The sequence below is a fragment of the Cervus elaphus genome, chromosome 23 (assembly GCF_910594005.1).
Source record: "Cervus elaphus chromosome 23, mCerEla1.1, whole genome shotgun sequence".
In the NCBI taxonomy this organism is placed as follows: Eukaryota; Metazoa; Chordata; class Mammalia; order Artiodactyla; family Cervidae; genus Cervus; species Cervus elaphus.
Window position 1 is genome coordinate 76397348 of NC_057837.1, and position 22265 is coordinate 76419612.

At 45.2% G+C, this 22265-nt stretch overlaps 1 protein-coding gene across 4 annotated transcripts in view; it reads left to right on the forward strand.

Annotated features, from left to right (window-relative positions):
* Positions 1–22265, forward strand: part of ARFGEF2 (ADP ribosylation factor guanine nucleotide exchange factor 2) — an 81964-nt gene that overhangs the window by 43646 nt on the left and 16053 nt on the right. For all 4 annotated transcript variants that reach the window (XM_043883007.1, XM_043883004.1, XM_043883005.1 and 1 more), the window contains 13 exons: positions 2–153; positions 1310–1438; positions 2460–2618; positions 6385–6532; positions 7664–7763; positions 10047–10087; positions 10189–10358; positions 13608–13759; positions 15580–15752; positions 18388–18548; positions 20145–20275; positions 20409–20538; positions 21786–21921. In XM_043883007.1, the coding sequence (XP_043738942.1) occupies positions 2–153; positions 1310–1438; positions 2460–2618; positions 6385–6532; positions 7664–7763; positions 10047–10087; positions 10189–10358; positions 13608–13759; positions 15580–15752; positions 18388–18548; positions 20145–20275; positions 20409–20538; positions 21786–21921 (1782 nt within the window). The remainder of the gene's footprint in view (position 1; positions 154–1309; positions 1439–2459; positions 2619–6384; positions 6533–7663; positions 7764–10046; positions 10088–10188; positions 10359–13607; positions 13760–15579; positions 15753–18387; positions 18549–20144; positions 20276–20408; positions 20539–21785; positions 21922–22265) is intronic.

Below are 22265 nucleotides of genomic sequence, written 5' to 3' on the forward strand. Positions count from 1 at the left end.
GGTGTCGCTAGTGAAAAGCAGCGCCGGCTGCTCTACAACCTGGAGATGGAGCAGATGGCTAAGACAGCCAAGGCTCTGATGGAGGCCGTGAGCCACGCCAAAGCCCCGTTTACCAGCGCCACCCACTTGGACCACGTCCGGCCAATGTTCAAAGTGAGTGTACGGAGAAGTTAAGACACGGCTGAACCTGATTGTAGAGTTGATCAGCCAGAAGCTTGCCAGCGAGTTTATGATAGTGAAGAGATTGGGGAGGGGAAAGGCCATGTCTAGTGTTTCTTTCTGAAGTAACTAAAGCAGGAAGCCCCGTGGTGTTGCTGGGGATGCGTCAGCAGGGACTGGACAGTCAGAGCATCTACTTTAAGCCCTGCCTTTGCTACTTTGTTGCTCTGGGACTTGGATCAGGTTATTCAGCCTCTCTCTGTTCATCATCTATGAAATGGGTCCCACAGCTGGGCGGATTAAATGAATTAACCATTCAGGTAAAAGAGACAGTTTTATTGTGATATCTCATCTCAGTGGCCTCAGGGTTAGCCTATAAGAAGGCATTAGGTAGAAGTAAAAGACATATCCTTGGGACTTCCCTGGTGGTCCAGTGATGGAGACTTCATGCTCCCACTGCAGGGGGCATGGGTTCAATCCCCAGTAGGGGAACTAAGACACCGCATGCCAGTTGGTGCAGCCTAAAACAAACAAAAAAGACAATATCCTAAGTTCTCTGTTTTTTAAATGTCTCGACAAGGTACATGTTCTAAATATATAGCACTCGTGTTTTCTCTGAAGTTTTTAAAGTAACTGCTGATATCCTGTTGATCACTTCTAGATTTTTGTGTGCTTTTATTTTCAGGGCATTCACAAGAAAGTTAGAGGAAGAGTAAACTCTTAGTAATCTGAATTAGGAAGCTTTCAATAAGCTAAGTTGATAGAACCCAAGTTGCTTATAGATTTTACTTTGCATGCCAGCCTCTGATTGGCAGTAGATGCCTGCTGCACCGTGTAAAGGATTCTCCAGCCCGATTAGACTGAGCAGGGAGTGGGATATCTCTGATGGGTCAGTGACGTCTGCCATGAGTACAGATAGACATGGTGGCATAGTAGCCATATACGTGCCACCCTTCCTTTAGAACTGTGCATTTAGTAAATGGCTTGCTATAGTGATGGCTTTGACCCTGGTTTAGGAGGAATTTTAATTTCGTGTTGTGAATGAATCAGAGTGGCCGTGAACTTGACATACTGGCTGTGCTTGTAACTAACGGTGTGGCTTTTCCACACTGAGATTCCAGATGTTTTCTGAACCTTCCCCCTTTGGTAGCTGGTGTGGACACCGCTGTTGGCAGCCTACAGCATCGGACTGCAGAACTGTGACGACACTGAGGTGGCCTCACTGTGTTTGGAAGGCATCCGGTGTGCGATCCGGATTGCCTGCATCTTTGGAATGCAGGTGGGTGTACGTTAGCACAGCTCCAGAGAGGCTGGTGGGCTGTGTACTTCAGGATTTGGCAAAATTTACAAACGATCAGATATTTCCAATTAGATGAAAACTTCTCAGCAGACACCTTACTCATGCCCACTGAGAGGAAGATGACAGATTTGTGCTGGCAACAGCCTGATTGGGGGAAGAATTGGCAATTTGGATTAAAAACCATTTTTGAAGGTAGGTGGGTGTCCAAGCTACTTAATTGGACTTGACAAAACAGCCTTTCTATCCATCTGGATAGGTGCCTGGTGCTGGAAGTAAGTGTTTTTCCTTTTAAAACCAGCTTATTATTTTCATTTCCCTTATTTCCAGGTCTTCTCTGGGAGAAATAAGTAGTTCGGAAGAAAATGAATGTGTCTGTAAATCTTTTGTGTCTTGAAAAATTCAAGCAAATAAGCAAAATACAATTGTAAACTCTTATGAAATCAGGAAGTTGTCAGTTTCATATATCCTAAATAGCTAAGAATTTGTACCCATCTATTTCAAAAACCTGTCTTCTGTTCCCATGTATCTTACAGATAGACGTTTTCTTTTGTACCAAGACCCTAGGCTTTGATATAGACAGTCTGGGTTTCACACCTCACCTCTGCTGCTTCTCTAGCCTAATGTTGGTCTAGCCACCTCCTCCCCGAGTCACCCTTTATTTCCTCATTTGCAAACTTGAGATAACAGACCAACCTGCAGGATTGTTGTAGAAATCAGCATTTACCTGACAGTCTTAGCATTCAGCAGATGGCTCTGCTGCTCCCTCAGAAGGGAGGTCAGTGGCAGAGGAGAGGCCAGTCCTCAAACGTGCAGTGAGGTGTTTGGGTAGCGGGAGGGCAGAGGCGTGGAGTACCTGGCGTGGCCCGGGTGTGTTAATGTGCACAGAACCTGTCCCCATGCACGCGGGAGGCAGCAGAGGAACCAGTGCCCAGCCCCTTCAATGCGAAACCCATCTCACCCAGGTCGGGATCTCAGCGTCCCCTCTCTGCTTCCCTTGCAGCTGGAACGAGATGCCTATGTCCAGGCCCTTGCGCGCTTCTCCCTGCTGACGGCCAGCTCCAGCATCACGGAGATGAAGCAGAAGAACATTGACACCATAAAGACGCTCATCACCGTGGCTCACACCGACGGCAACTACCTCGGGAACTCCTGGCACGAGGTGAGCGTCTCTGACAGCCCGGCGGTCGCCTTTTCTCAGTGAGGATGAGCCCCGGCTTTCCTTCAGTTCAGAGTCTGTCTCTTTTGGGTTGTCTCTGTTCCTCGGCAGTCAAACCTCGCTTTAACTCTGGGTTTTGTCTTACTCTCTGTGTTCCTCATGTATCAGAAAGTCAGCCTCCCTGGGGCTGCGGCGAGGGAAATGCCTCACACCCGCCACCTCTCCAGGTGCCCCCGACACCATCGCCAGTGTCTGTGCAGAGCACACCTCTGTCGTAGCCGCTTTCTTCCCACATCAGCACCTCTTTCCCCGTCTTCATGCCCCTCCTGAGAGCTCTTAGTGCAGGGAGTGGATTTAAAACACAGCCCAGAGCCTGATTTCTCTCCCAAATGTAGCAAAAAGGACATAGTCAGCATCTAACGTGAGCCATGAAGAAGATTGCCAGCAGGTTCACTTTTTTTTTTTTTTTTTAACTAAACCATGTTCTAAGAGTTTCATCTAAGGAAATAATTACCCATGTGTAGAGACAGGTGTTTGAAAATTGAGAGATCATGCATCGAAATTTTAGTTGTTCTAGGGAGAGATTAGATGAAGGACAGCCTAGATTGTCCCATCAATGAGAGACTGATCTTTAAAAATAAAAGTGTGGTGTACCACTCCTTCAGAGAAGGCAGTGGCACCCCACTCCAGTACTCTTGCCTGGAAAATCCCATGGACTGAGGAGCCTGGTGGGCTGCAGTCCATGGGGTCACTATGAGTCGGGCATGACTGAGTGACTTCACTGTCACTTTTCACTTTCCTGCATTGGAGAAGGAAATGGCAATCCACTCCAGTGTTCTTGCCTGGAGACTCCCAGGGACGGAGGAGCCTGGTGGGCTTCCGTCTATGGGGTCTCACAGAGTCAGACACGACTGAAGTGACTTAGCAGCAGCAGCAGCAGCAGTACCACTCCTTAGGTTATATGGACATTTAAAATGAAGTTGCTCAGGGGACTTCCCTGGCATCCAGTGGTTAGGACTTTACCTTCCAATGCAGGGGGTGTAGGTTTGACCCCTGCTCAGGGAGCCAAGATCCCATGTGCCTCTTGGCCAAAAAACAAAATACAAAGCAGAAGCAATATTGTAACGATTCAATAAAGACTTTAAAAACTGTCCACATCAGAAAAAAACCTTTAAAAGAAAAAAGATAATGTTTCTGAGAGACAGCCAGCATCACATGCTCCCTGATGGACACACACGACACCACTTAAGAAATGTCTTTTCCTGAAACTCCAGCCTGAGTCAGTCCCAGCCTCCACTGCGTATGTAAGGGACAAGTAGGGGGTGGGGGAGCGTGGTGAATGGGGTCATGAGAACACAGCCTGCAAACCCTGGGATACGACAGACTCAGCAAATGACCAGGTTCTTCAACAAATAAACTGGAAGAAAAATAGTAGAGGGGTGAGGGGCGGAAGGGAACATAGAGAGAGAAGTCTCTTTCTGTAAAGAAACTTCAGAGAAAAACCGATAAAGATGCTATTGAAGACTGTCTTTAATACTTTGATCACAGTGTATTAAATTTAAAAATCACTATATAAACGTGGTGTGGCATCATCCTTCATGCCAGGCATACACAGAAAATGAGACTTGAAAAGGTAAACATGTTTGCATCCTCTCTGTGATAGAATTACGGAGATGATTTATTTTCTCTTTTTCCTTCAGTTATACTTTCTAATTTCTCTACCGCCTGAAGGTACTGTTTTTTGTTTCAGAGGGAGAACTGTGTGAGAGTAGAGCGGAGGCTCGGGTGTGCAGAGTGGTGGGGCTGTGATGGCCTGGAAAGGAAACTGCTGTCAGCCTCCTGCTGCCACGGGCATCACACAGTTCAGGGGGGGCCCGGGGCCAGACAGCTGGTCTGGGTGTCCGCCTCTTCTGCCTGTAGGACGAGGCAAGTTTCTTAGTCTTTGAGCCTGATCTTCCTCCTCTGTGCAACCTCCAGAGGGTTGTTGTGAGAAGGAAAGGAATTAACATGTGGAAAATGGATTAGAACTGAATTTGGCAAGAAGAGAAGGAAGTGGCAGCCCAGTCCAGTATTCTTGACCGGAAAGCCCATGGACAGAGGAGCCTGGTGGGCTACAGCCCACCAGGGTCGCAGAGAGTCGGTCATGACTGAAGTGACTTAGCACGTACAGGAGTTTAGTAGCTCTTAGCTGTTACCACCATCATCATCGTGGCACATACCTCGGTCGTTTTTCACCTCTTTGTTCTTTTCTCTGTCACCACTCTGAAGTATCCCATGTTAGAAAACATGGGAGGGGTAGGTTGTCATTGTTTTGAGTTGTGTGCTTTATTAGTAAGTTATTTTCTGTTTCCTGAGGAATCAGCGTACTAGTGAATCAGCAGATAGCCGCGCTCTCCCCTAGAACTTTCTTTTTCTTTTACCCGAGAGATACAGTAATGTGGAGCCCCTGCCAGTTGCCGAGTGCACAGCGGCATTTGGAGATGTTAAAAATGAATCAGTCAAAAAATCCATCACCAATCTGATGGTCAGACACTCTGAGAAATCATGTTGGAGTCAGTGAATCCTTGGCCACAGGTGTTACAGACATACAAATCCCAGCTTCTGGAAAAGGGAGGTCATTAGCAGTTTACTAGTAATAATTTAATAGTATGCCATGTGGACTCTCTGGTTGATTCAAGTGCCTGTCTTAGTCAAGGGGAAAGCAGTTTCTAAGTGAAAATCCTCAGCAGTGCTCCGTGGTATAGTGGAGTCCCACACTCTGGGACTGGGTTATAAGGTCACCATGGAAAGCGAAACTCAGCCGTAGTCAGAAGTCCCCATGGAAATTCCTTAAGAAGGGCTTACCTGGAGATGTATGTGCCGTCCCTCCTTAAGCTTCAAGCGGCCAGTTTTTGCTGCAGTAGAAGTTGAAGCCAGTCTCTATTCAGATAAGCTCCAGGTGAGAGAGGGCCGTGTGCGGGTATGGGTTCTCCAGCACCTGAGCCACCTATGGGGCCGGGAGATCGTCTTTTCTCCTACCGCACACCCATGCCAGGGCATGCCCTCATTTATTCTGTTAACCAGAAAATAACCGCCCAGTGCTGGGATTCAGCAGTGAACAAGATAGAGTTAATGCCCTGTTGGCACATAAGACGGAGAACAAATACATGACATAATGCCAAAAAGTAAGTACTTAAGAGGAAAAAAAAACAAAACTGCATGGCCAGGGGATGGTGATGGGGAGGGTGTGTGATCTCAGGTGGTGAGGGAGGTCTCTGGGGACACAGGTCTGAGCTGGGGTCTCAGGGGTGAGCCATGGGAAGGAGCGAACGTAGGTTCAGGCATGGGGAATAGCCGATCCTGTCCTGGGCTGTCGCTCTGAGGGGAGGACTGGGAGGGCGGCTGGGGTGGCTGAGGGGGGAGGGCGAAGGGCAGGGTGACAAATCCCCCACTCTGATCAGATGCTTTGTCTTTATGGAGTGCTTATTTAAATTTGCATAAACGAACATCCACCTCGCCTGACTCTGTTGTACCAATTTTTCTTTTGCTCATTTTCTCTTTCCCTTTTTATTAGTTTAAAAAATAAAGTAGTGAGGTCTGTCTGCCAGACCCACACTCGGGGGTTGCCTAGCCAGAAGTAGGGAAGCCAGCCTGAGTCTCTCAGATGTCATCCTCTCCTGAAAGGACCCCCTCTCGTGTTTCAGAGAACTCTGTAATGACTGAGTCAAGAGGGCACTGCTCTTTTCGGCCAGTGAGGTGGGAACCATCTCTTCACGCCCTCTTTCCTCAGATCTTGAAGTGCATCAGCCAGCTGGAGCTGGCTCAGCTGATAGGCACCGGTGTGAAGACCCGCTACCTGTCCGGCTCCGGGCGTGAGAGAGAAGGGAGCCTGAAGGGCCACACGCTGGCAGGAGAGGAGTTCATGGGCCTTGGCCTCGGTAAGGCACCAGGCCCCCCAGCCGGCCTCCACGGCTTCACCAGTTAACGGCACGAAGCCCTTGTCCATCAGGGCCGTAGGTCACCTGTTCTTACGTGCCAGCTGACAGGGTGTCTGTTAACGGGTGGAAGTGCTGCCTCAGCTCGCTCAGCTGTGATTCAACTGTCGAGTAAATGCTAATTTTATCGACATCAGCAGGGTGCATTACTTTTCTTTCTGTGCATATAAGCATGTTGGGGGGTGGGAAGCCATCTGGTGTTCCAGGAGTGGGTGAGCATATCTTTAGATTTCAAGTAGATTCAACCTCTCTTCCCTGTTCATTTGGGAGGCTTATATTAATAGGTATTCTTGTGAAAGTAGGATTATTTCTGGTGATACATTGAACTGAGAGACTCTCTTGTCAGTGATATAACAATAACAGTAAAAAAAAGGGCAGACATGCCAGGCCACATTCTGAGCTCTCAGTTTGTATATTTTAATTCATTTAATCTTTGTAACAACTCAGTGAGATTGAGGCTATTATCCCCATTTTGTAAATGAGAAGACTGAGGCATGAGGGGTGAAGTGTTACGAACAAGGTGCTGTTTGGAGGAAGTAGCAGAGGTGGGTTTCAAACCCAGGCCATCTGATGCAGAGGGCAGACTCCTAGGTCCCACGTAACACTGGTTGGAGTAGTTCAGTTAAAAGTACAGACTCTGTACAAGGGGGAAGGGTAACAGCACCTGCTTCTCGGGGTGTACGTCAGGATGACTGAAGTGAAATCCTGGAGAACGCCTCAGATCTTCAGCAGTTTTAAACCATTACATGTTCTAGGAGCTCTGAGTTAGTATCAACCAACTTGAATCTGTTTTCCTAAACATAGACTTTTAATGCTATAAAAAGTACAGAAGACTGTTAGGACAGGGAGATGGATGGTGAAGGAGGAGAGAGAATTTTTATAAGAACGTATTCTAAATGCAAAATGCCAAAACCTGAGTTAATTTTATTCTGCCATCATTGGAGGGTTGTTTTTTTTTTCACTTGCTAACCAACCTCACAGTCTCTTGCCTGTGCACGTTGATATCACAGGATACTTGGTTCTCTTCACTTGACTGTTTCAGAAGCACTGTTGCTTTCGTGCGCTGTGTTTCAGGTAATTTGGTGAGCGGCGGAGTGGACAAGAGACAGATGGCCAGCTTCCAGGAATCGGTCGGCGAGACCAGCTCTCAGAGCGTGGTGGTGGCTGTAGACAGGTAATGAGTCTGTTCTCCAGTGAAGCTGGACCAGCCAGTGCCTTGGCGCCTTCCGTATGGTTGCTGGGTGTGAAGGACCCCTAATTTGTTTGACTGTTGTGTTGGCACCCCAGACCACTCAAACTCAGAAAGAGTAAAAGCAGCACACGTGGCCCACAGCTGCTAATTACCTTCACACTCATTTGGAGTTTGATCTTGAGCTGTCATAACCTTTTTAAAAACTATATTTTGGGGAATTCCTTGGCAATCCAGTGGTAAGGACCCTATGCCCTCCCTGCCTAGGGTCTGGGTTCAGTCCCCACTTGGGGAACTAAAATCCCACAAGCCATGCAGCACTGCCAATAAATAAAATTAAAGCTTTAACTTTGTGACCAAATTATGTCAAAAACAAGAGTTTTTGTTTGTGCTAATGTTTTATATTTCCTTAGTTTGGAAGTTACTTTTTTAAAAATTTCAAAAAGAGTGTTGGATTTAAAGCCTACCCATAAGTGAGAGTGGCCAAGTTGGCGTTTCCATTTCTTTTTCTTCACAACCTTTCAGTTGTTTCTGTTTACTTAAAACTTGACCTAAGCATCCAGGAGAAATACAGGTATTCTCATTTAAAGATATTCATTATGTTGTTGTTTACTTGCTAAGTCATGTCCGGCTCTCTTGCAACTACCTGGCCTGTAGCCCACCAGGCTCCCCGTCCATGGGATTTCCCAAGCAAGAACACTAGAGTGGGTTGCCGTTTCCATACTAGGGCTTAAAATAGGAATTTTCTTAAAAGTCAACAAACTCCTGAAAATTGCCATTGAATGATCATATACATTAAATATAAATAATTTCAGATAATAGCAGTATAGAATTTATGACATCATTTATATTGCTGTCAGAACAATTTTCTTAGTATTTTAAACTCTTTGTTAGCATGTTTTGATCATCTTGCTCCTGTTGCTTTTCTCCTCCTCTCCAATAGAAATACTGTCTGCGACGCACTCTTGTTGAGTTTTCCCTACTTTTTCCTCTTAGGTTTGGGCTAATAGAACAAAATGTTTGTTCCACTGTTAACTGCACATTTCTCCCCTGTTTCTCTGCCTTAGCCAGATAGTGGACAATAGAAGCTTGTCTAGCACCTGTGTGCTGTCACATTTCTTAAATTGAGACATAATTCATACATCCTAAGACTCTTCTAAAATGTACATACAGTCAGTGGTTTTTAGTATATGCAGAGTTGTGCAGCCGTCTAATTTCAGAGCTTTTTCATCACCCCATAAGGAAGCCCCACATTTTTTAGAAGTCACTCCCCAGTTCCTGTAACCACTAGTACACTTCCTGCCTGTGTAGATCTGCTGAATCTGGACATTGTTTGAATTGTTTTATTTTCCCCTTTCAAGTATATATTTTTCCCCCATGATTTTGGGGCTCTTTTGTTCATTGCTAAGTCCTGTCCAACTCTTCAAGACCCCATGGACTGTAGCATCCTCTGTCCATAGCATTCTCCTGACAAGAATACTGGAGTGGGTTGCCACTTCCTTCTCCGGGAGATCTTTCCAGACCAGGGATCAAACCAAGTCTCTTGCACTGCAGGAGGATTCTTTACCACTGAGCCACCAGCGAGCCCCTCTGTTGTTAAACACATATATTTACAATTATTAGATTTTCTTCACATATTAAATCATTTATTACTGTAAAATATTCTTTGTTTCTAGTAACGATTCCAGTTTTAAGTCTGTATTGTCTGATACCAGTACGGCTACTCTTGTTTTCTTTTTGTTCACTGTTTGCATGTGGTACTTTTTTCATACTTTCAGCCTATTTGGATCTGAATCTAAAGAGAGATTGGCAGGATGGATTAAAATAAACATGGTCTAACTGTATGCTGTCTGAAGATTCAGCCATTTTTCTTGAATAAACATTGTCCCAAGCCTTTGGTAATTTCCAGAGTTCAGATCTGAAAAATCTGTTAAATTTTTGTCAGTTTTTTTGGTTGCTCTTATGGAGGAACAGCTTTTAAAAGATCCTCAGTCTGCATTCCCACTGCCGTGGAATGCTGTATTCCACACTATCATATTTTGACTTTCCCCTGGCCTTTTGATGTTGCTTTTCTCTTCCTACCAGTATAAGCATTTCTGCTCTCAATGCACCTCGTTGACCAGCTCTATACCTCTGATGCCTCATAATTTATTTTAGTGAAAGTGCCAAACCTGAAATGCCCTTTTTGCCTCTTCTGAGTGTTTGAAATTGAACCTTCATCTTCCAAATCTAATTTTTATTTTATTATATCTGAAATTTTCTTCCTAGAATTTTTACTGGCTCTACCAGGCTGGATGGAAATGCAATAGGTAAGTATTTGACTCACCTGTGACATCTGCAGAGCCTCCTGTTATAACTGTCTGACCATTACTAACGCGGCCTCGCGTGTGTTGTTGGGTCTGGCCTGTAGTTGACTTTGTCCGCTGGCTGTGTGCCGTTTCCATGGACGAGCTGGCTTCCCCCCACCATCCCCGCATGTTCAGCTTGCAGAAGATAGTGGAGATCTCTTACTACAACATGAATCGGATCCGACTGCAGTGGTCCCGAATATGGCACGTGATCGGAGATCACTTCAATAAGGTAACTCTTCAGATTCAACAACCTCTCTATTGATGTCCAAAGAAAAGGCAAGCAACTAAATTCAAAACACAAGCGATTGAGTGTTTAGGTGCCAAAATTCACTTTCCCTGTGGAGTCAAGAACAACTGATAGCATACTTACATATTGATAGAACTTATGGAGAATGAGTTAAAAATCCATTTGTGTATAAAATACTTTAATATCCCATATTCAGGATGTAGGCTCACACCATAAAAATCATTACAATCACTGGACAAACATTTTGGTGCTTGAAAGCATTGTGAAATCCTGAAGCACCTTCTGAATGACCAAAGATTAAGTTACGTTCTTTATAGTTGCATTATAAATGTCACTGCTTCTTGTATTGTGGCTTCCATCACCACCCCTCATCAGAAATCTTTTTGAGGAAACTAACATTTATTTAAATCAGAAACAAGCCAGAGACTTCTCTGTTCTAAACTGAAAACTACAGAGAGAAAGCCAGATTGCTCTCCATGAGAGGTTTCATTGTATACATATAGACACATGCATGTGTGTACTGAACAAATGAAATCAAAATATATATTACATACATAAATGTATGTATCTGTAATGTCATTTGCTTTTTAAGAGAAAACCAACAGCTTAATAATACTGGTTCCTACCAAAACGCATTTCATGATTTCAAAACAGTTTTCTCAAGCCTGGAGATAAAGAATTGTAACACAGATGCTTAGAAATACTGTTAATAAAAGACAGCTTATCCAAAAGAGAACTGTTCTCTCTACGTTGAAGAGAAGAAAATCATAAGAAGTAATCTGTGTTGGGATTTAGAACAAACAGTTGAGCAGTGGTGAATCACTTGTAGCATTTGCCGATTTCAGTCAGTACCGCACAGTGATCAGTGGACAGCTCTCAGTGGGACGTCTCTGAATGCAGACGGGGAATAGTGCTGGCTGTCCCGGGCAGCCGTGGGACCCCATTTCTGGAAGGAGGCACTGTCACATGCAGCCTTGTTTCTAACTTGGCCCATCAGCTAATTAGAGTTCTTTGTTACTTATCAGCTCTAAATGAGGTACTTCTGAGCACACCATCTGTTTACCAGACTAGCTGAGTGCCTTGTTCCAAGTAGTAGACAGATGAGGTCCCTGCCCTCATGGAGCTCACTTGCATTCTATGATAAAATTGTTTAGCCACGAAGTCATATCCAGTTCTTTTGCGACCCCATGGACTATAGCCTGCCAGGCTCCTCTATACTGGGATTTCCCAGGCAAGAATACTGCAGTGGTTTGCCATTTCCCTCTCCAGCGGATCTTCCCGACCCAGGGATTGAACTTGCATTTCCTGCATCGGCAGACGGATTCTTTACCACTGAGCCACCTGGGAAGGCCTCATGATAAAATAGTTGATGGTAAAGACTCAGGCAGTGCAGTGTGTCCAGCCTCTCTGGAAGGGACCTTTCTGAACCCTCAGTGAGGAGGGAGCCACCAGAGCCTGTAGATGACCCAGAGTAAATGTCTGTTGAGTGAAGGGTAACTGTTGTCACCTAAAGTAATCAAACCACTCAGCGCCCATCTTTCCCACCATTCTGGGCAAATAAACCCCTAGTGGACATCACTGATAGGAACTTGTTTGAGAGAGAAAACGTGAATCATGAGCATGGGTGCACCTTGTGTTCTTGTCCAAGCCTGTGACACGCTTGAGACCTAGGCTGGCAGGTGGTAGTTAGACATTTCCTGGTTGTCAGCCTCATCACATGTGCCCGTTCCAGCTCATCAGTGCTGTGAAGTGCAAGGTTGTGGCATGCTCAGTTGCTCAGTCCGGGGCTCTTCACTCTTTCCACCACCACAGGATGTTCCGTTCCCCATGGGAGCCGGAGCACATGAGAAGCCGGAGCACATGAGAAGCCTGTGGGTTTGAACAGGCGGGTAGTGGAGTAGAGCTCTCGGGATTCCCGCAGTTACTGGGACAGTCACATGTTTCTCTTGCAGACTAGGGCACAAGTGTGGCCAGGGGTATGCAAAGCTGCAGACTATATTCCTGAAGCTACCAGGGATTTTTAGCTAGGGAATAATAATATTGTTACTAGTCTCTAATTACATCAACATTACATGAACATTTTAAAATATTACATGAACATTACATGAACACTGTAACATATTACAGTTAACAGCACCTTTGACCATCAGCAACCCTCAGCCAGACCCTCATCAAAGCTAATTATTTTTTTAATCCATTCGATATACAGGCTAACCTCAGAGATGCTGCAGGTTCAATTGCAGACCAAGGCAGTAAAGTGAATACCACAGTGAAGTGAGTCAGGTGAACTTCTTGGTTGGTGGCTCAGATGGTAAAAAATCTTCCTGCAGTGAAGGAGACCTGGGTTCAGTCCCTGGGTTGAGAAGATCCCCTGGAGAAAGGAATGGCTACCCACTCCAGTATTCTCACCTGGAGAATTCTATGGACGGGAACCTGGCGAGCTACAGTCCATGGGCTTGCAAAGAGTCAGACATGACTGAGCGAATAACACTTTCAAACAAGTTATGCTTACTCTATACTGTAGTCTATTAACTATATAATAATAAAAAAAATGTACATAGCTTAATTTTCAAATAGTCTATTGCTAAAAAATGTAAATCATCACCTGAGCCTTCAGCAAGTTGTAATCTTTTTGCAAATAGTAACATCAAAGACGGTTATTAACTATTTGGAATGTAACTGTGGGCTTATTGATTATTGACTGTTTGAACACATAACACGTGAATGATGGGGTTATTGTAGTTGTATTTACCCTTACTTTGTTTATGTAAGTCTCAAGGGAATTGGGGTAGTGGGTTTGGACATGTACACATGGGGTATAAAAGATTTTCACAAATGCTGGTCGGGGTCCTTGGCTAAGAGGAGACTCTGCCTTGGGCCCGCCGGTGTAATAAACTGCACTCCACTGAAAAAAAAAAAAAATCAAAGATCACTGATCACAGATCATCATAACAAATGTAATAATGATGCAAAGATCGAAATAGTGTATGAATTATCAAAATGTGACACAGAACCACAAAGTGAGCATATTTTAAAAGCATGTTTAATGTATTTTGTTGTGAAACTTTAAATTGTACAGGTAATAGCCAAGAAAGACCTTTTTCTTCCTCCTGAGGTCTGTTTTCCCAGAGCATTTATTTTGGAGGTGGGCTTCCATGTTTGAGGTTCAGAACCCCACATCCACAGTTGTTCCACTGAGCCTGTTTGACCTCTCCTCCTGTTCCTGCTTAGGTTGGCTGTAACCCCAATGAGGATGTGGCTATCTTTGCTGTTGACTCATTAAGGCAACTCTCCATGAAGTTCCTTGAGAAGGGAGAATTAGCCAACTTTCGTTTCCAGAAAGATTTTCTGAGGCCTTTTGAGCATATTATGAAGAAAAACAGGTATGTGCATTATTCTGGAAGACCCTTAGACCCCTGCTGGGGTCTTAAAAAGGTCTCCTAACAAACTGTCTGAGTATCTTGTACCAGGTAGTAGACAGGTGAAGTCTCTGTCCTTGTGGAGCTCACTTGCATTTTGCACTGAAATAACCACACAGTTGGTCTTTTTTCCTCTCTCGTTGATGGAAGCAGATAAAATGAGCTTCACACCTATTGTCTCTAAGTAAATCCCACTGAGATCTCTTCCTCACCTTCTACAGAGGGCAGATCACACCACTGCAGCTAGTAGAAATATGTCATGCATCCTTACCTGGGCTGGTGCCAGGGAAATTCAGAGAAAGGGCCACTGCCAAAGTATCCTTGAACAGGGTGAGAAATTGTCTGACCCAGCATTTATGCCCCAGGGAGGTGATAAGAGAGGTCAGGACAGCTGTCCCTCTGAAGTAGTCACTCTGTTTATTCACTCACTCGGCCTGTATTTTTTGAGGCTTGCCATCCACTACATACTATTCTTGCTGCCAACCATACAACAATACAGAAAACAGGCAAAAGTTCCAGCTTTGTTTGGCCCTGATTTGGTGATCATTGCAGCTAAGTGATGGGTGTTTATTACCCCATCTTCTCTTTTATGTAAATGAAATTTCCCATAATAAAAAAATCTTTAATTCCTGTTTATATTCTAATGAGATAGATAAAATAAACACAAAATGTTTAGTCAGTGGTGACAACCACTCTGAAAAACAGTGTCAAGGTAAGGGAAGCACTCCTATATGGGGGCAGTCAGCTGAGGTGTGTTTAAAGACATACATTCTTATCTATTGTAAGTATCTAGGGAACACCATGCTGAACCTTGCAGCTGCTTCAGGAAATGGACCATTTCTTCTGTCTTCAGGTTTTGTTTTGTAATAATTTTAAATATTCGTCTTAAGTTATGTATGTATATTCCCATCCAAGTATGTATATTTACCATATACAAATATCTCTGCCCAAAAATCTGAGAGGATATGCACTTTTAGGAATGGTTATGTCTGGATGGAAGAATTATGAGTATGTTACTCTAAATGTTTGGGGTCAGAAAAATTGACCACAAGGCTGTGGACTGTTTGCTTAACAAGTCAGAGGCAGACAGTCCCAGCACTGGTCCCGTAGCCCACATTGCGGCCAAGGAACCAGGTTCTTTCTGTCCTTTGTTTGACCTCAAACAGGGTGCTTTTCTTGCTTGAGCTTATTGTTCCATGATTTCTGGATAGAGACTTCAGCTCCAGACATCATGCTGTGTTCACAGTGGGAATAATTTAAAGGGACAGAGCCCACCATCAGAATGGGAACAAGAGGAAAAAGGGCAGCGCCTTACAAGTGTATTCCTTTTAAGACAAAAGCAGGACCTTCCCAGAAACCCCTCCTCTCCCATGAACATAGATTTTTCTCTTACGTCTAATTGGTCAGAACAGATCACTTGGCTCCCCTATAGCTGCAAGGGAGACTGGGAAATTGAGGATCTGGCACATGAAACAACATTGTCACCTTGCTTACACTATTTATGCTGGTTGCCTGAGATCAAGCATGTGGCTGCCCAGGTGAAATCAGATTTCTGTTATTAAGGAGATGGGAGGATGACCGCTGACTAGGCAACTAACTGCCCCATTGACTATCCTATTATTATTTTCTTTTTGTCTCTAATTTTTTTCTTTTTAATGAATCTGGACTACTATATGCTTTAAAAAAAAAATTTTTTTAAGTACTGCTTTTAAGGATTGCACCGTATTCATTTATCTTCCCACTGTCCAAAGTACAGATGACATGGCTGCCTGTTCCTTCCTCAGGTCTCCAACCATCCGGGACATGGTGATCCGCTGCATCGCCCAGATGGTGAACTCCCAGGCGGCCAACATCCGCTCAGGCTGGAAGAACATCTTCGCCGTCTTCCACCAGGCGGCCTCGGATCACGACGGGAACATTGTGGAGCTGGCCTTCCAGACCACGGGCCACATCGTCAGTGAGTGTCTCCGTTCCCTCCTGACTGACGCCCCACATGCAAGTCTAGGAGGGTGACCACTTATTTCCCGTCTAGTTTACTCCCAAAAGGGGCTTCCTTGTTTCAGCTACACTGTGATGTACTCATGTGTCACGTGGTATGCTGGGCTCTTAACATGTGCTTAACCATGAAAGGAAGCACAGTTGACCCTCATTATTCACAGACTCTACTTTTGTGAGTTCACCTACTCACTAAAATTTATATGTAACCCCAGAACCAAAATTGCTGGCCTTTTGGTGGTCACTTGCTGACATGAACACACACAGAGCGGCAAAATGCTTGTTGCCCAGCGTGCCTGTTCCCAGCTGAGACTGAACAAGGCCTTCACATTTCAGCTTTTTTACTGTAAATAAACAAGCGGGGACTTCCCTGGCGGTCCAGTGGTTAAGATTCTGCACTTCCAGCGTAGGGCCCGTGGGTTTGGACCCTGGTCAGGAAACTAAGATCCTGCTTGCTGAGTGGAATAATAAATAAAATATAAGCCAAATAAAAAATAAGTATCCTTTCTGTGGTTAAAAAAAAAACCCCGTGTTTTTGGCCTCCTGGTCTTAGTTTGTGACCCCACCTTTTAGGTGAGTCCCTGGCACAGTGCTGTTGTGCTGGCCAGTGTGCTCAGGGAGGACGTCTGTGGTACTTCACGGAGAAAACACATGTCTCAGCTTCGCTCAGGCACGAGCTGCCTTGCTGTTGGCTGCAAGTCACTGTCAGTGAGCCAACAACATAGTCTAAGTGAGTTGTCTTTAGACAGGAATACACACAAAGCAAGTTTGTGTGTTGACAGGTTGATGAAAGGATTGTGAGCATAGCTCACAGGAACCTAACTCCATCCCCCCAAGGAGCGATGGTTCAGTGTTTGCTGAAGCGTTGCTCACAGCGCCTTTGTAGAACACGAGTACCATGAGTTACAAGGACTGCCTGCATAGTCACCTTCACCTCTGTCAGAAGCTGGTTCCAAGACCCTCCTCAGGTGTAGAACACGAGTACCATGAGTTACAAGGACTGCCTGCATAGTCACCTTCACCTCTGTCAGAAGCTGGTTCCAAGACCCTCCTCAGGTGTAGAACACGAGTACCATGAGTTACAAGGACTGCCTGCATAGTCACCTTCACCTCTGTCAGAAGCTGGTTCCAAGACCCTCCTCAGGTACCAGATCCATGGGTGCTCAAGCCCCTAAGATGAAATAGCATCAAACCATTGCACATCCTCCTGTTTCCTTTAATCATATGTAGGTTGCTCATAATACATGATACAACATAAGGCTGTGTACCTAGTTGCTGGCATGCAGCAAATTCAAGTTTTGCTTTTTAGAACTTTCAGAGATTTTTTTTCCAGGATAGTTTTGGTCTGGGGTTGTTTGAACCCACTGATGTGGATACCAGTATTTCCCCCTGTTTTATTGGAGAGGAAACAGACACAGGAAAGTGAGATAAGAGAGCTTGTCTGAGGTCACTCAGCCGGGAGGTGGTGGAGGAGGACTGCCACCTGCAGTCCAGCCCGGAACTGGTGCCATGCCCCTGCACCCTGCCCTGACCTCAGTCCCTGACCTCAGTCCCTGGGCCTGCCTGTTTGCCGGTCTTGCTGTTTGTGGACATTGTAAGACATTGGGTCAGCTTTGATTTTTTTTGAGGTCTTTTAAATTTTTTAAAATTCTTGTCACTCATATTCTTAGGTGGTACTTGTAAGATTTTGAAAACCTTCGATTTCTAAACTGCCTTTCAGCTTTGGCTCACTGACCTTCCCTGTCTCCCTTTGTCCTCACAAGGTCCCAGCAAGGCAGCACTAGGTGTGATCTTAGGGCGGAAGCAGCCAGGGAATGAAGGGATGTGCTCAGGGTCACAGAACTGGGGCCAGCGCTTCCCTCAGTGTTCAGCTTCCGTCAGGCAGCCCCTCTGGGCCAGCCCCACACGCATCCAGGTTTATATATCTCTCCCAGTTCTGCTGACTCCATCCTAAAACGGACAGCTTGTCATCCTGGTGGAGCTTGGTCTCCTCTTGGCAGTCCTCTCTCACTTCTTTAGGGCCGCATCTCAGAAAGGAGCTCTTCCCAGAGTCCTTCCCCCGCCACCAGCCTTTCCTGTCTTCTGTCCCCTCACCCAGCACCCACCCAACCTGGGATTATTTTACGTATCTACTGATTTAGGTGATTGTTGTCCATCTTACCCATTGGAGCAAAGGCGGGAAATTCGATTGCTTATCTCTGTCCCTGGGGCCCACAACCACACTTTGTGGGGTTTTTTCCCCCCAACTTATCCATAATTTTATATTTTATTAATTAATTTTTATTGCAGTATAGTTGCTTTACACACATTGCATGTGGTTGGCACTCAGTAAACGTCCATTAAATGAATGAATATTTGGGCCTTTACCTCATTGCTTGAGCTCAGGAAGCAGTGCAGTTTAGCCCTAGTTGTACTCAATGCATTCGTTCCTGAATAATTTCATCAGAAATCCTGTCTTCCAGAGACCACTGACGTGCTTTGCGTAGATTTTCACTGAAGTAATCATCTCCTGTGTGTGTGTGTGTGTGTGTGTGTGTATGTTTAATCCTCGTTTCTAAATCCTGGTCTTATTAAAAAATGTGCCTTTGTTTCCCCAGCAACCATTTTCCAGCACCATTTCCCTGCAGCCATTGATTCCTTTCAAGATGCTGTGAAGTGCTTATCAGAGTTTGCCTGCAATGCTGCTTTCCCTGACACGAGCATGGAAGCCATCCGGCTCATCCGCTTCTGTGGGAAATACGTCTCCGAGAGGCCGCGGGTACAGTGTTCCTCTTCTCGCTCGTTTGAGCCGTGGCGGGGGAAAGGCGTGGGCAAAAACTCTTGCTCTCCTGGGAAAGAGCTTTTCCAGCTGCTCTCTTACAAATGCGTGCTTGCCCTAAGCTAGATGTTTATTTCCACATACTGCCATTGCAGGCGTTTTACCTTTCTGGTCATTTTGTATGTATGAAAGTATTCTATTTAGGCTGAACTTTTATATAGTATCCTACAGATTGTTTTTGTAGAAGGTAATAGTTTAGCTGTGAATTTTGGCAAAGCTGAAGAAGCTAGACATTGTATTTGAGAGAAACCAAACCTCTCTTTTAGGAAATTCCATTATGCCACTGTGATATAGCCAAGAAATCACGTTTAGAGGTCACCTTTTGTTTTCTCCCACAAATGCTGGGGGCTTTTCTGTCACATCTCACTTTCCTAAAGTGCTTCAGCCGACAGCCTCGAAACACCGCAGTTGGGTGAAAACAAGCGCGACTAAGCCGAAGGCCTGCGCGGGGCTCTGTGAGCGCTCCTTACAGAAGGCACACCCCCGAGGCGATGCCGCGCATCCCAGCAGCAGCTCAGTGGGATGAGGTGGCGATGAGAGCCACTGTTGACTGAGCACTCAATACAAGTCGGGCAGCATTCTAGGCATGTTCTGTGTGTAGATTCCTTTAACCCCCACATCAGGCCTATAGGAGGGGTAATTATATTCCCATTATACAAGGGCAGTAACTGAAGCACAGGGAGAAATCGCCTAATGTTAAATAGCCAGAGTTGATAAACTCCATTGCAGCAGAGCGCACTTCTTCAAGAGTGGTTAAGGATCAAAGGGCTGAGGATCCCAGAGACAGGGCAGGAAGTAGGGCTTCACATCTGGACTGTGTCAAGACGGCCACTGTGTCAAGACACACGTGACTTTGGGCCTTGATGCCTCAGTCAACTCATCTACAAAGCGGGACCATTATTTCTGCCTGCTTCAGGGAATTGTGAGAATTGTTCATTCATTTAAAACACCTTGACAGCTCCCGGCCCATAGCAAGTGCTTAGCCAGTAGCAGCTGCTGCCACTCCTATTCTAAGTAATAGATTACAGTTGTTGTTCAGTTGCCAAGCCGTGTCTGACTCTTTGTGACTGCAAGCACGCCAGGCTCATCTGTCCACCACTATCGACCAGAATTTGCTCAAATTCATGTCCATTGACTCCGTGATGCTATCTAATCATCTCATCCTCTGCCACCCCTTTGCCCTTTGGTAGTAACATTTGGGAATGGTCTGAGATACTGAATCATCCTGGATATTTTGCTATCACCATTTGACCTTTATCACTTTTCTTAATGTAACACCTCCTGCCGCCAGGATTCTTGTGGTCTGCCTCACTCAACTTACTCTAAAACCCACAAAGGTTCATAGGATCATAGGGAGAAGCTGCACATATGCCTTTGGGAAAGACTGGTCTCCATCTCTGCAGGATTCCCCAACAGACCCTTGCTGAACTGAGGTTTTTAGGAGGGGAAATAAGGAGCTTTCATCTTCTTGTAGTTCTGTTTCAACTCCTTCCTTTCACCTGCTGGATCCGCCTCTGAGGGACGGTCTCATTGTAGGTGCTGCAGGAATACACAAGCGATGACATGAACGTGGCTCCTGGTGACAGAGTCTGGGTCCGAGGCTGGTTCCCCATCCTCTTTGAGCTCTCCTGCATCATTAACAGATGCAAGCTAGATGTCCGGACCAGGTAACAGCGTCCCGGCTTCCCTCCCAGGTGCCCCTTCCCTGCTCCCTGCCTGGGTCTCAGTCCCCGCCTCCCCCGGCCCCTGCCCTCTTCCCCCACTCACCCCCTCCTCTGTGCCCGGCTTTGTCTCCCCCAGAGGGCTCACAGTCATGTTCGAGATCATGAAGAGCTATGGCCACACCTTTGAAAAGCACTGGTGGCAGGACCTGTTCAGAATCGTGTTCAGGATTTTTGACAACATGAAACTCCCCGAGCAACAGTCAGAGGTGGGTGATGACGAAAGCGCTGCCCCGGGGAGATGGGAGAAGAGCCGCTCTGGCCCTCGTCTGTGCCCAGGGTTGCGTTGTCAGCATCTGCCGCCCACAGAAGTCTTACACAGCGAGCCGTTTCGGGCGTGTTTTGAAAAGGAAATCACCCTTCCTGGCCCTCTTCTCCCACTCATCAAGTGGTGCTGTGGAACTTCCCACCTGGGGACGCGTGAGGGGAAATAAACCTCCGCTGTGTGCCCACTCGGCCCTTGAGCACCGAAGCTGCCGGTGCAGCAGGCGCCTCGAGGTCCTCTTACTGTTTGGTTTATATCAGCTTCTGAATAGTTGGGAGAACGAGGGGTTGCATATGTTCAGCATATGTTCTTCAGCATCATGTTTTCATTTCCTTTAGGTATATACCCCAAAGTAGAATTTGTCGAATCATATGGTAGTTCTATTTTTAATTTTTTGAGGAACCTCCATACTGTTTTCTATAGCGGCTGCATAATGTATATTTCCATCAACAGCGCCCAAGGGTTCCCTTTTCTTCACATCCTCTCAAGCATCTGTTATCTCTTGTCTTTTTGATGACGGCCATTCTGACAGGTCCGAGGTGTTATCTCGTTGTGACTTTGATTTGCATTTCTCTGATGATGAGTGGTTTTGAGCGCCTTGTCATGTATCTGTTGGCCATGTGTATCTTTGGAAAAACCTGTCTATCCAACATCATTTTTAATATTTACATTTTTGTGTAAGGTATATTAACATAACTAAAATTTATGGATGTATCATTTTTGGGGGGGTTTTGTTTTTGGTTTTGTCTGTGCCACACAGCTTGCAGGATCTTGGTTCCCTGACCAGGGATTGAACCTGGGCCCCAGCAATGAAAGTGCGGAATTGTAACCATTGGACCTTCAGGGAGTTCCCAGAAGTATCACTTTGAATGACTGTTTAAATTCTGTCATATGGATGGTCCCAACTTAATTGCCACAGTACCGAGCATTAGTTTATGTCTGTGTTTACAGTAGGTAAATACCCATGTGGTAAACATCTTTATTCATAAACCTTCAGCCACAGATCTTTATTTCTTCAGGGTTCATTCCTGGAAGTAGTGTTACTGCATGAGTGGATGTGGACACAATAGGGGACAGTTGACCCCTATTGCCAAATTTCATTTCAGAATATTTTGCCGGTGATATGTGAGAACTCCCATCTCACCACAAGGAGAGTGGCCCTTAAACATTATCTTTTAATTTTTTTTCCAGAAATCCGAGTGGATGACAACAACTTGCAATCATGCGCTTTATGCTATTTGTGACGTGTTTACCCAGTTCTATGAAGCTTTGAATGAAGTTCTTCTTTCTGATGTATTTGCACAGTTGCAGTGGTGTGTAAAACAAGGTACTCTTCTGGTAGCTAGGCATTATTTTTCTTGACATAGTCTTTAGTGAGAGATTAATTTTTTCAACATATAGAAATGTGAAGGCTGAAGAGTGCATTTATAATTGGTGAAAATGAATATTTTTTAATTAGAACATAGAAACAATTTCTCCTCCAAGTCAGCATTTCTCATTCAAGGAGCCAATTAATTAAGTACCAAAATGTTGACATTCTTCCATTCCTAACAATAAAGTATAAAAAATAATTTTACCTCTTTATAGCCTACTTAAACACTAAAAACTTTAATACCATCCCTAGCAGTGCTTCATTAATTAGAAGCCTACTAGCCTACCAGTTGCATTGTC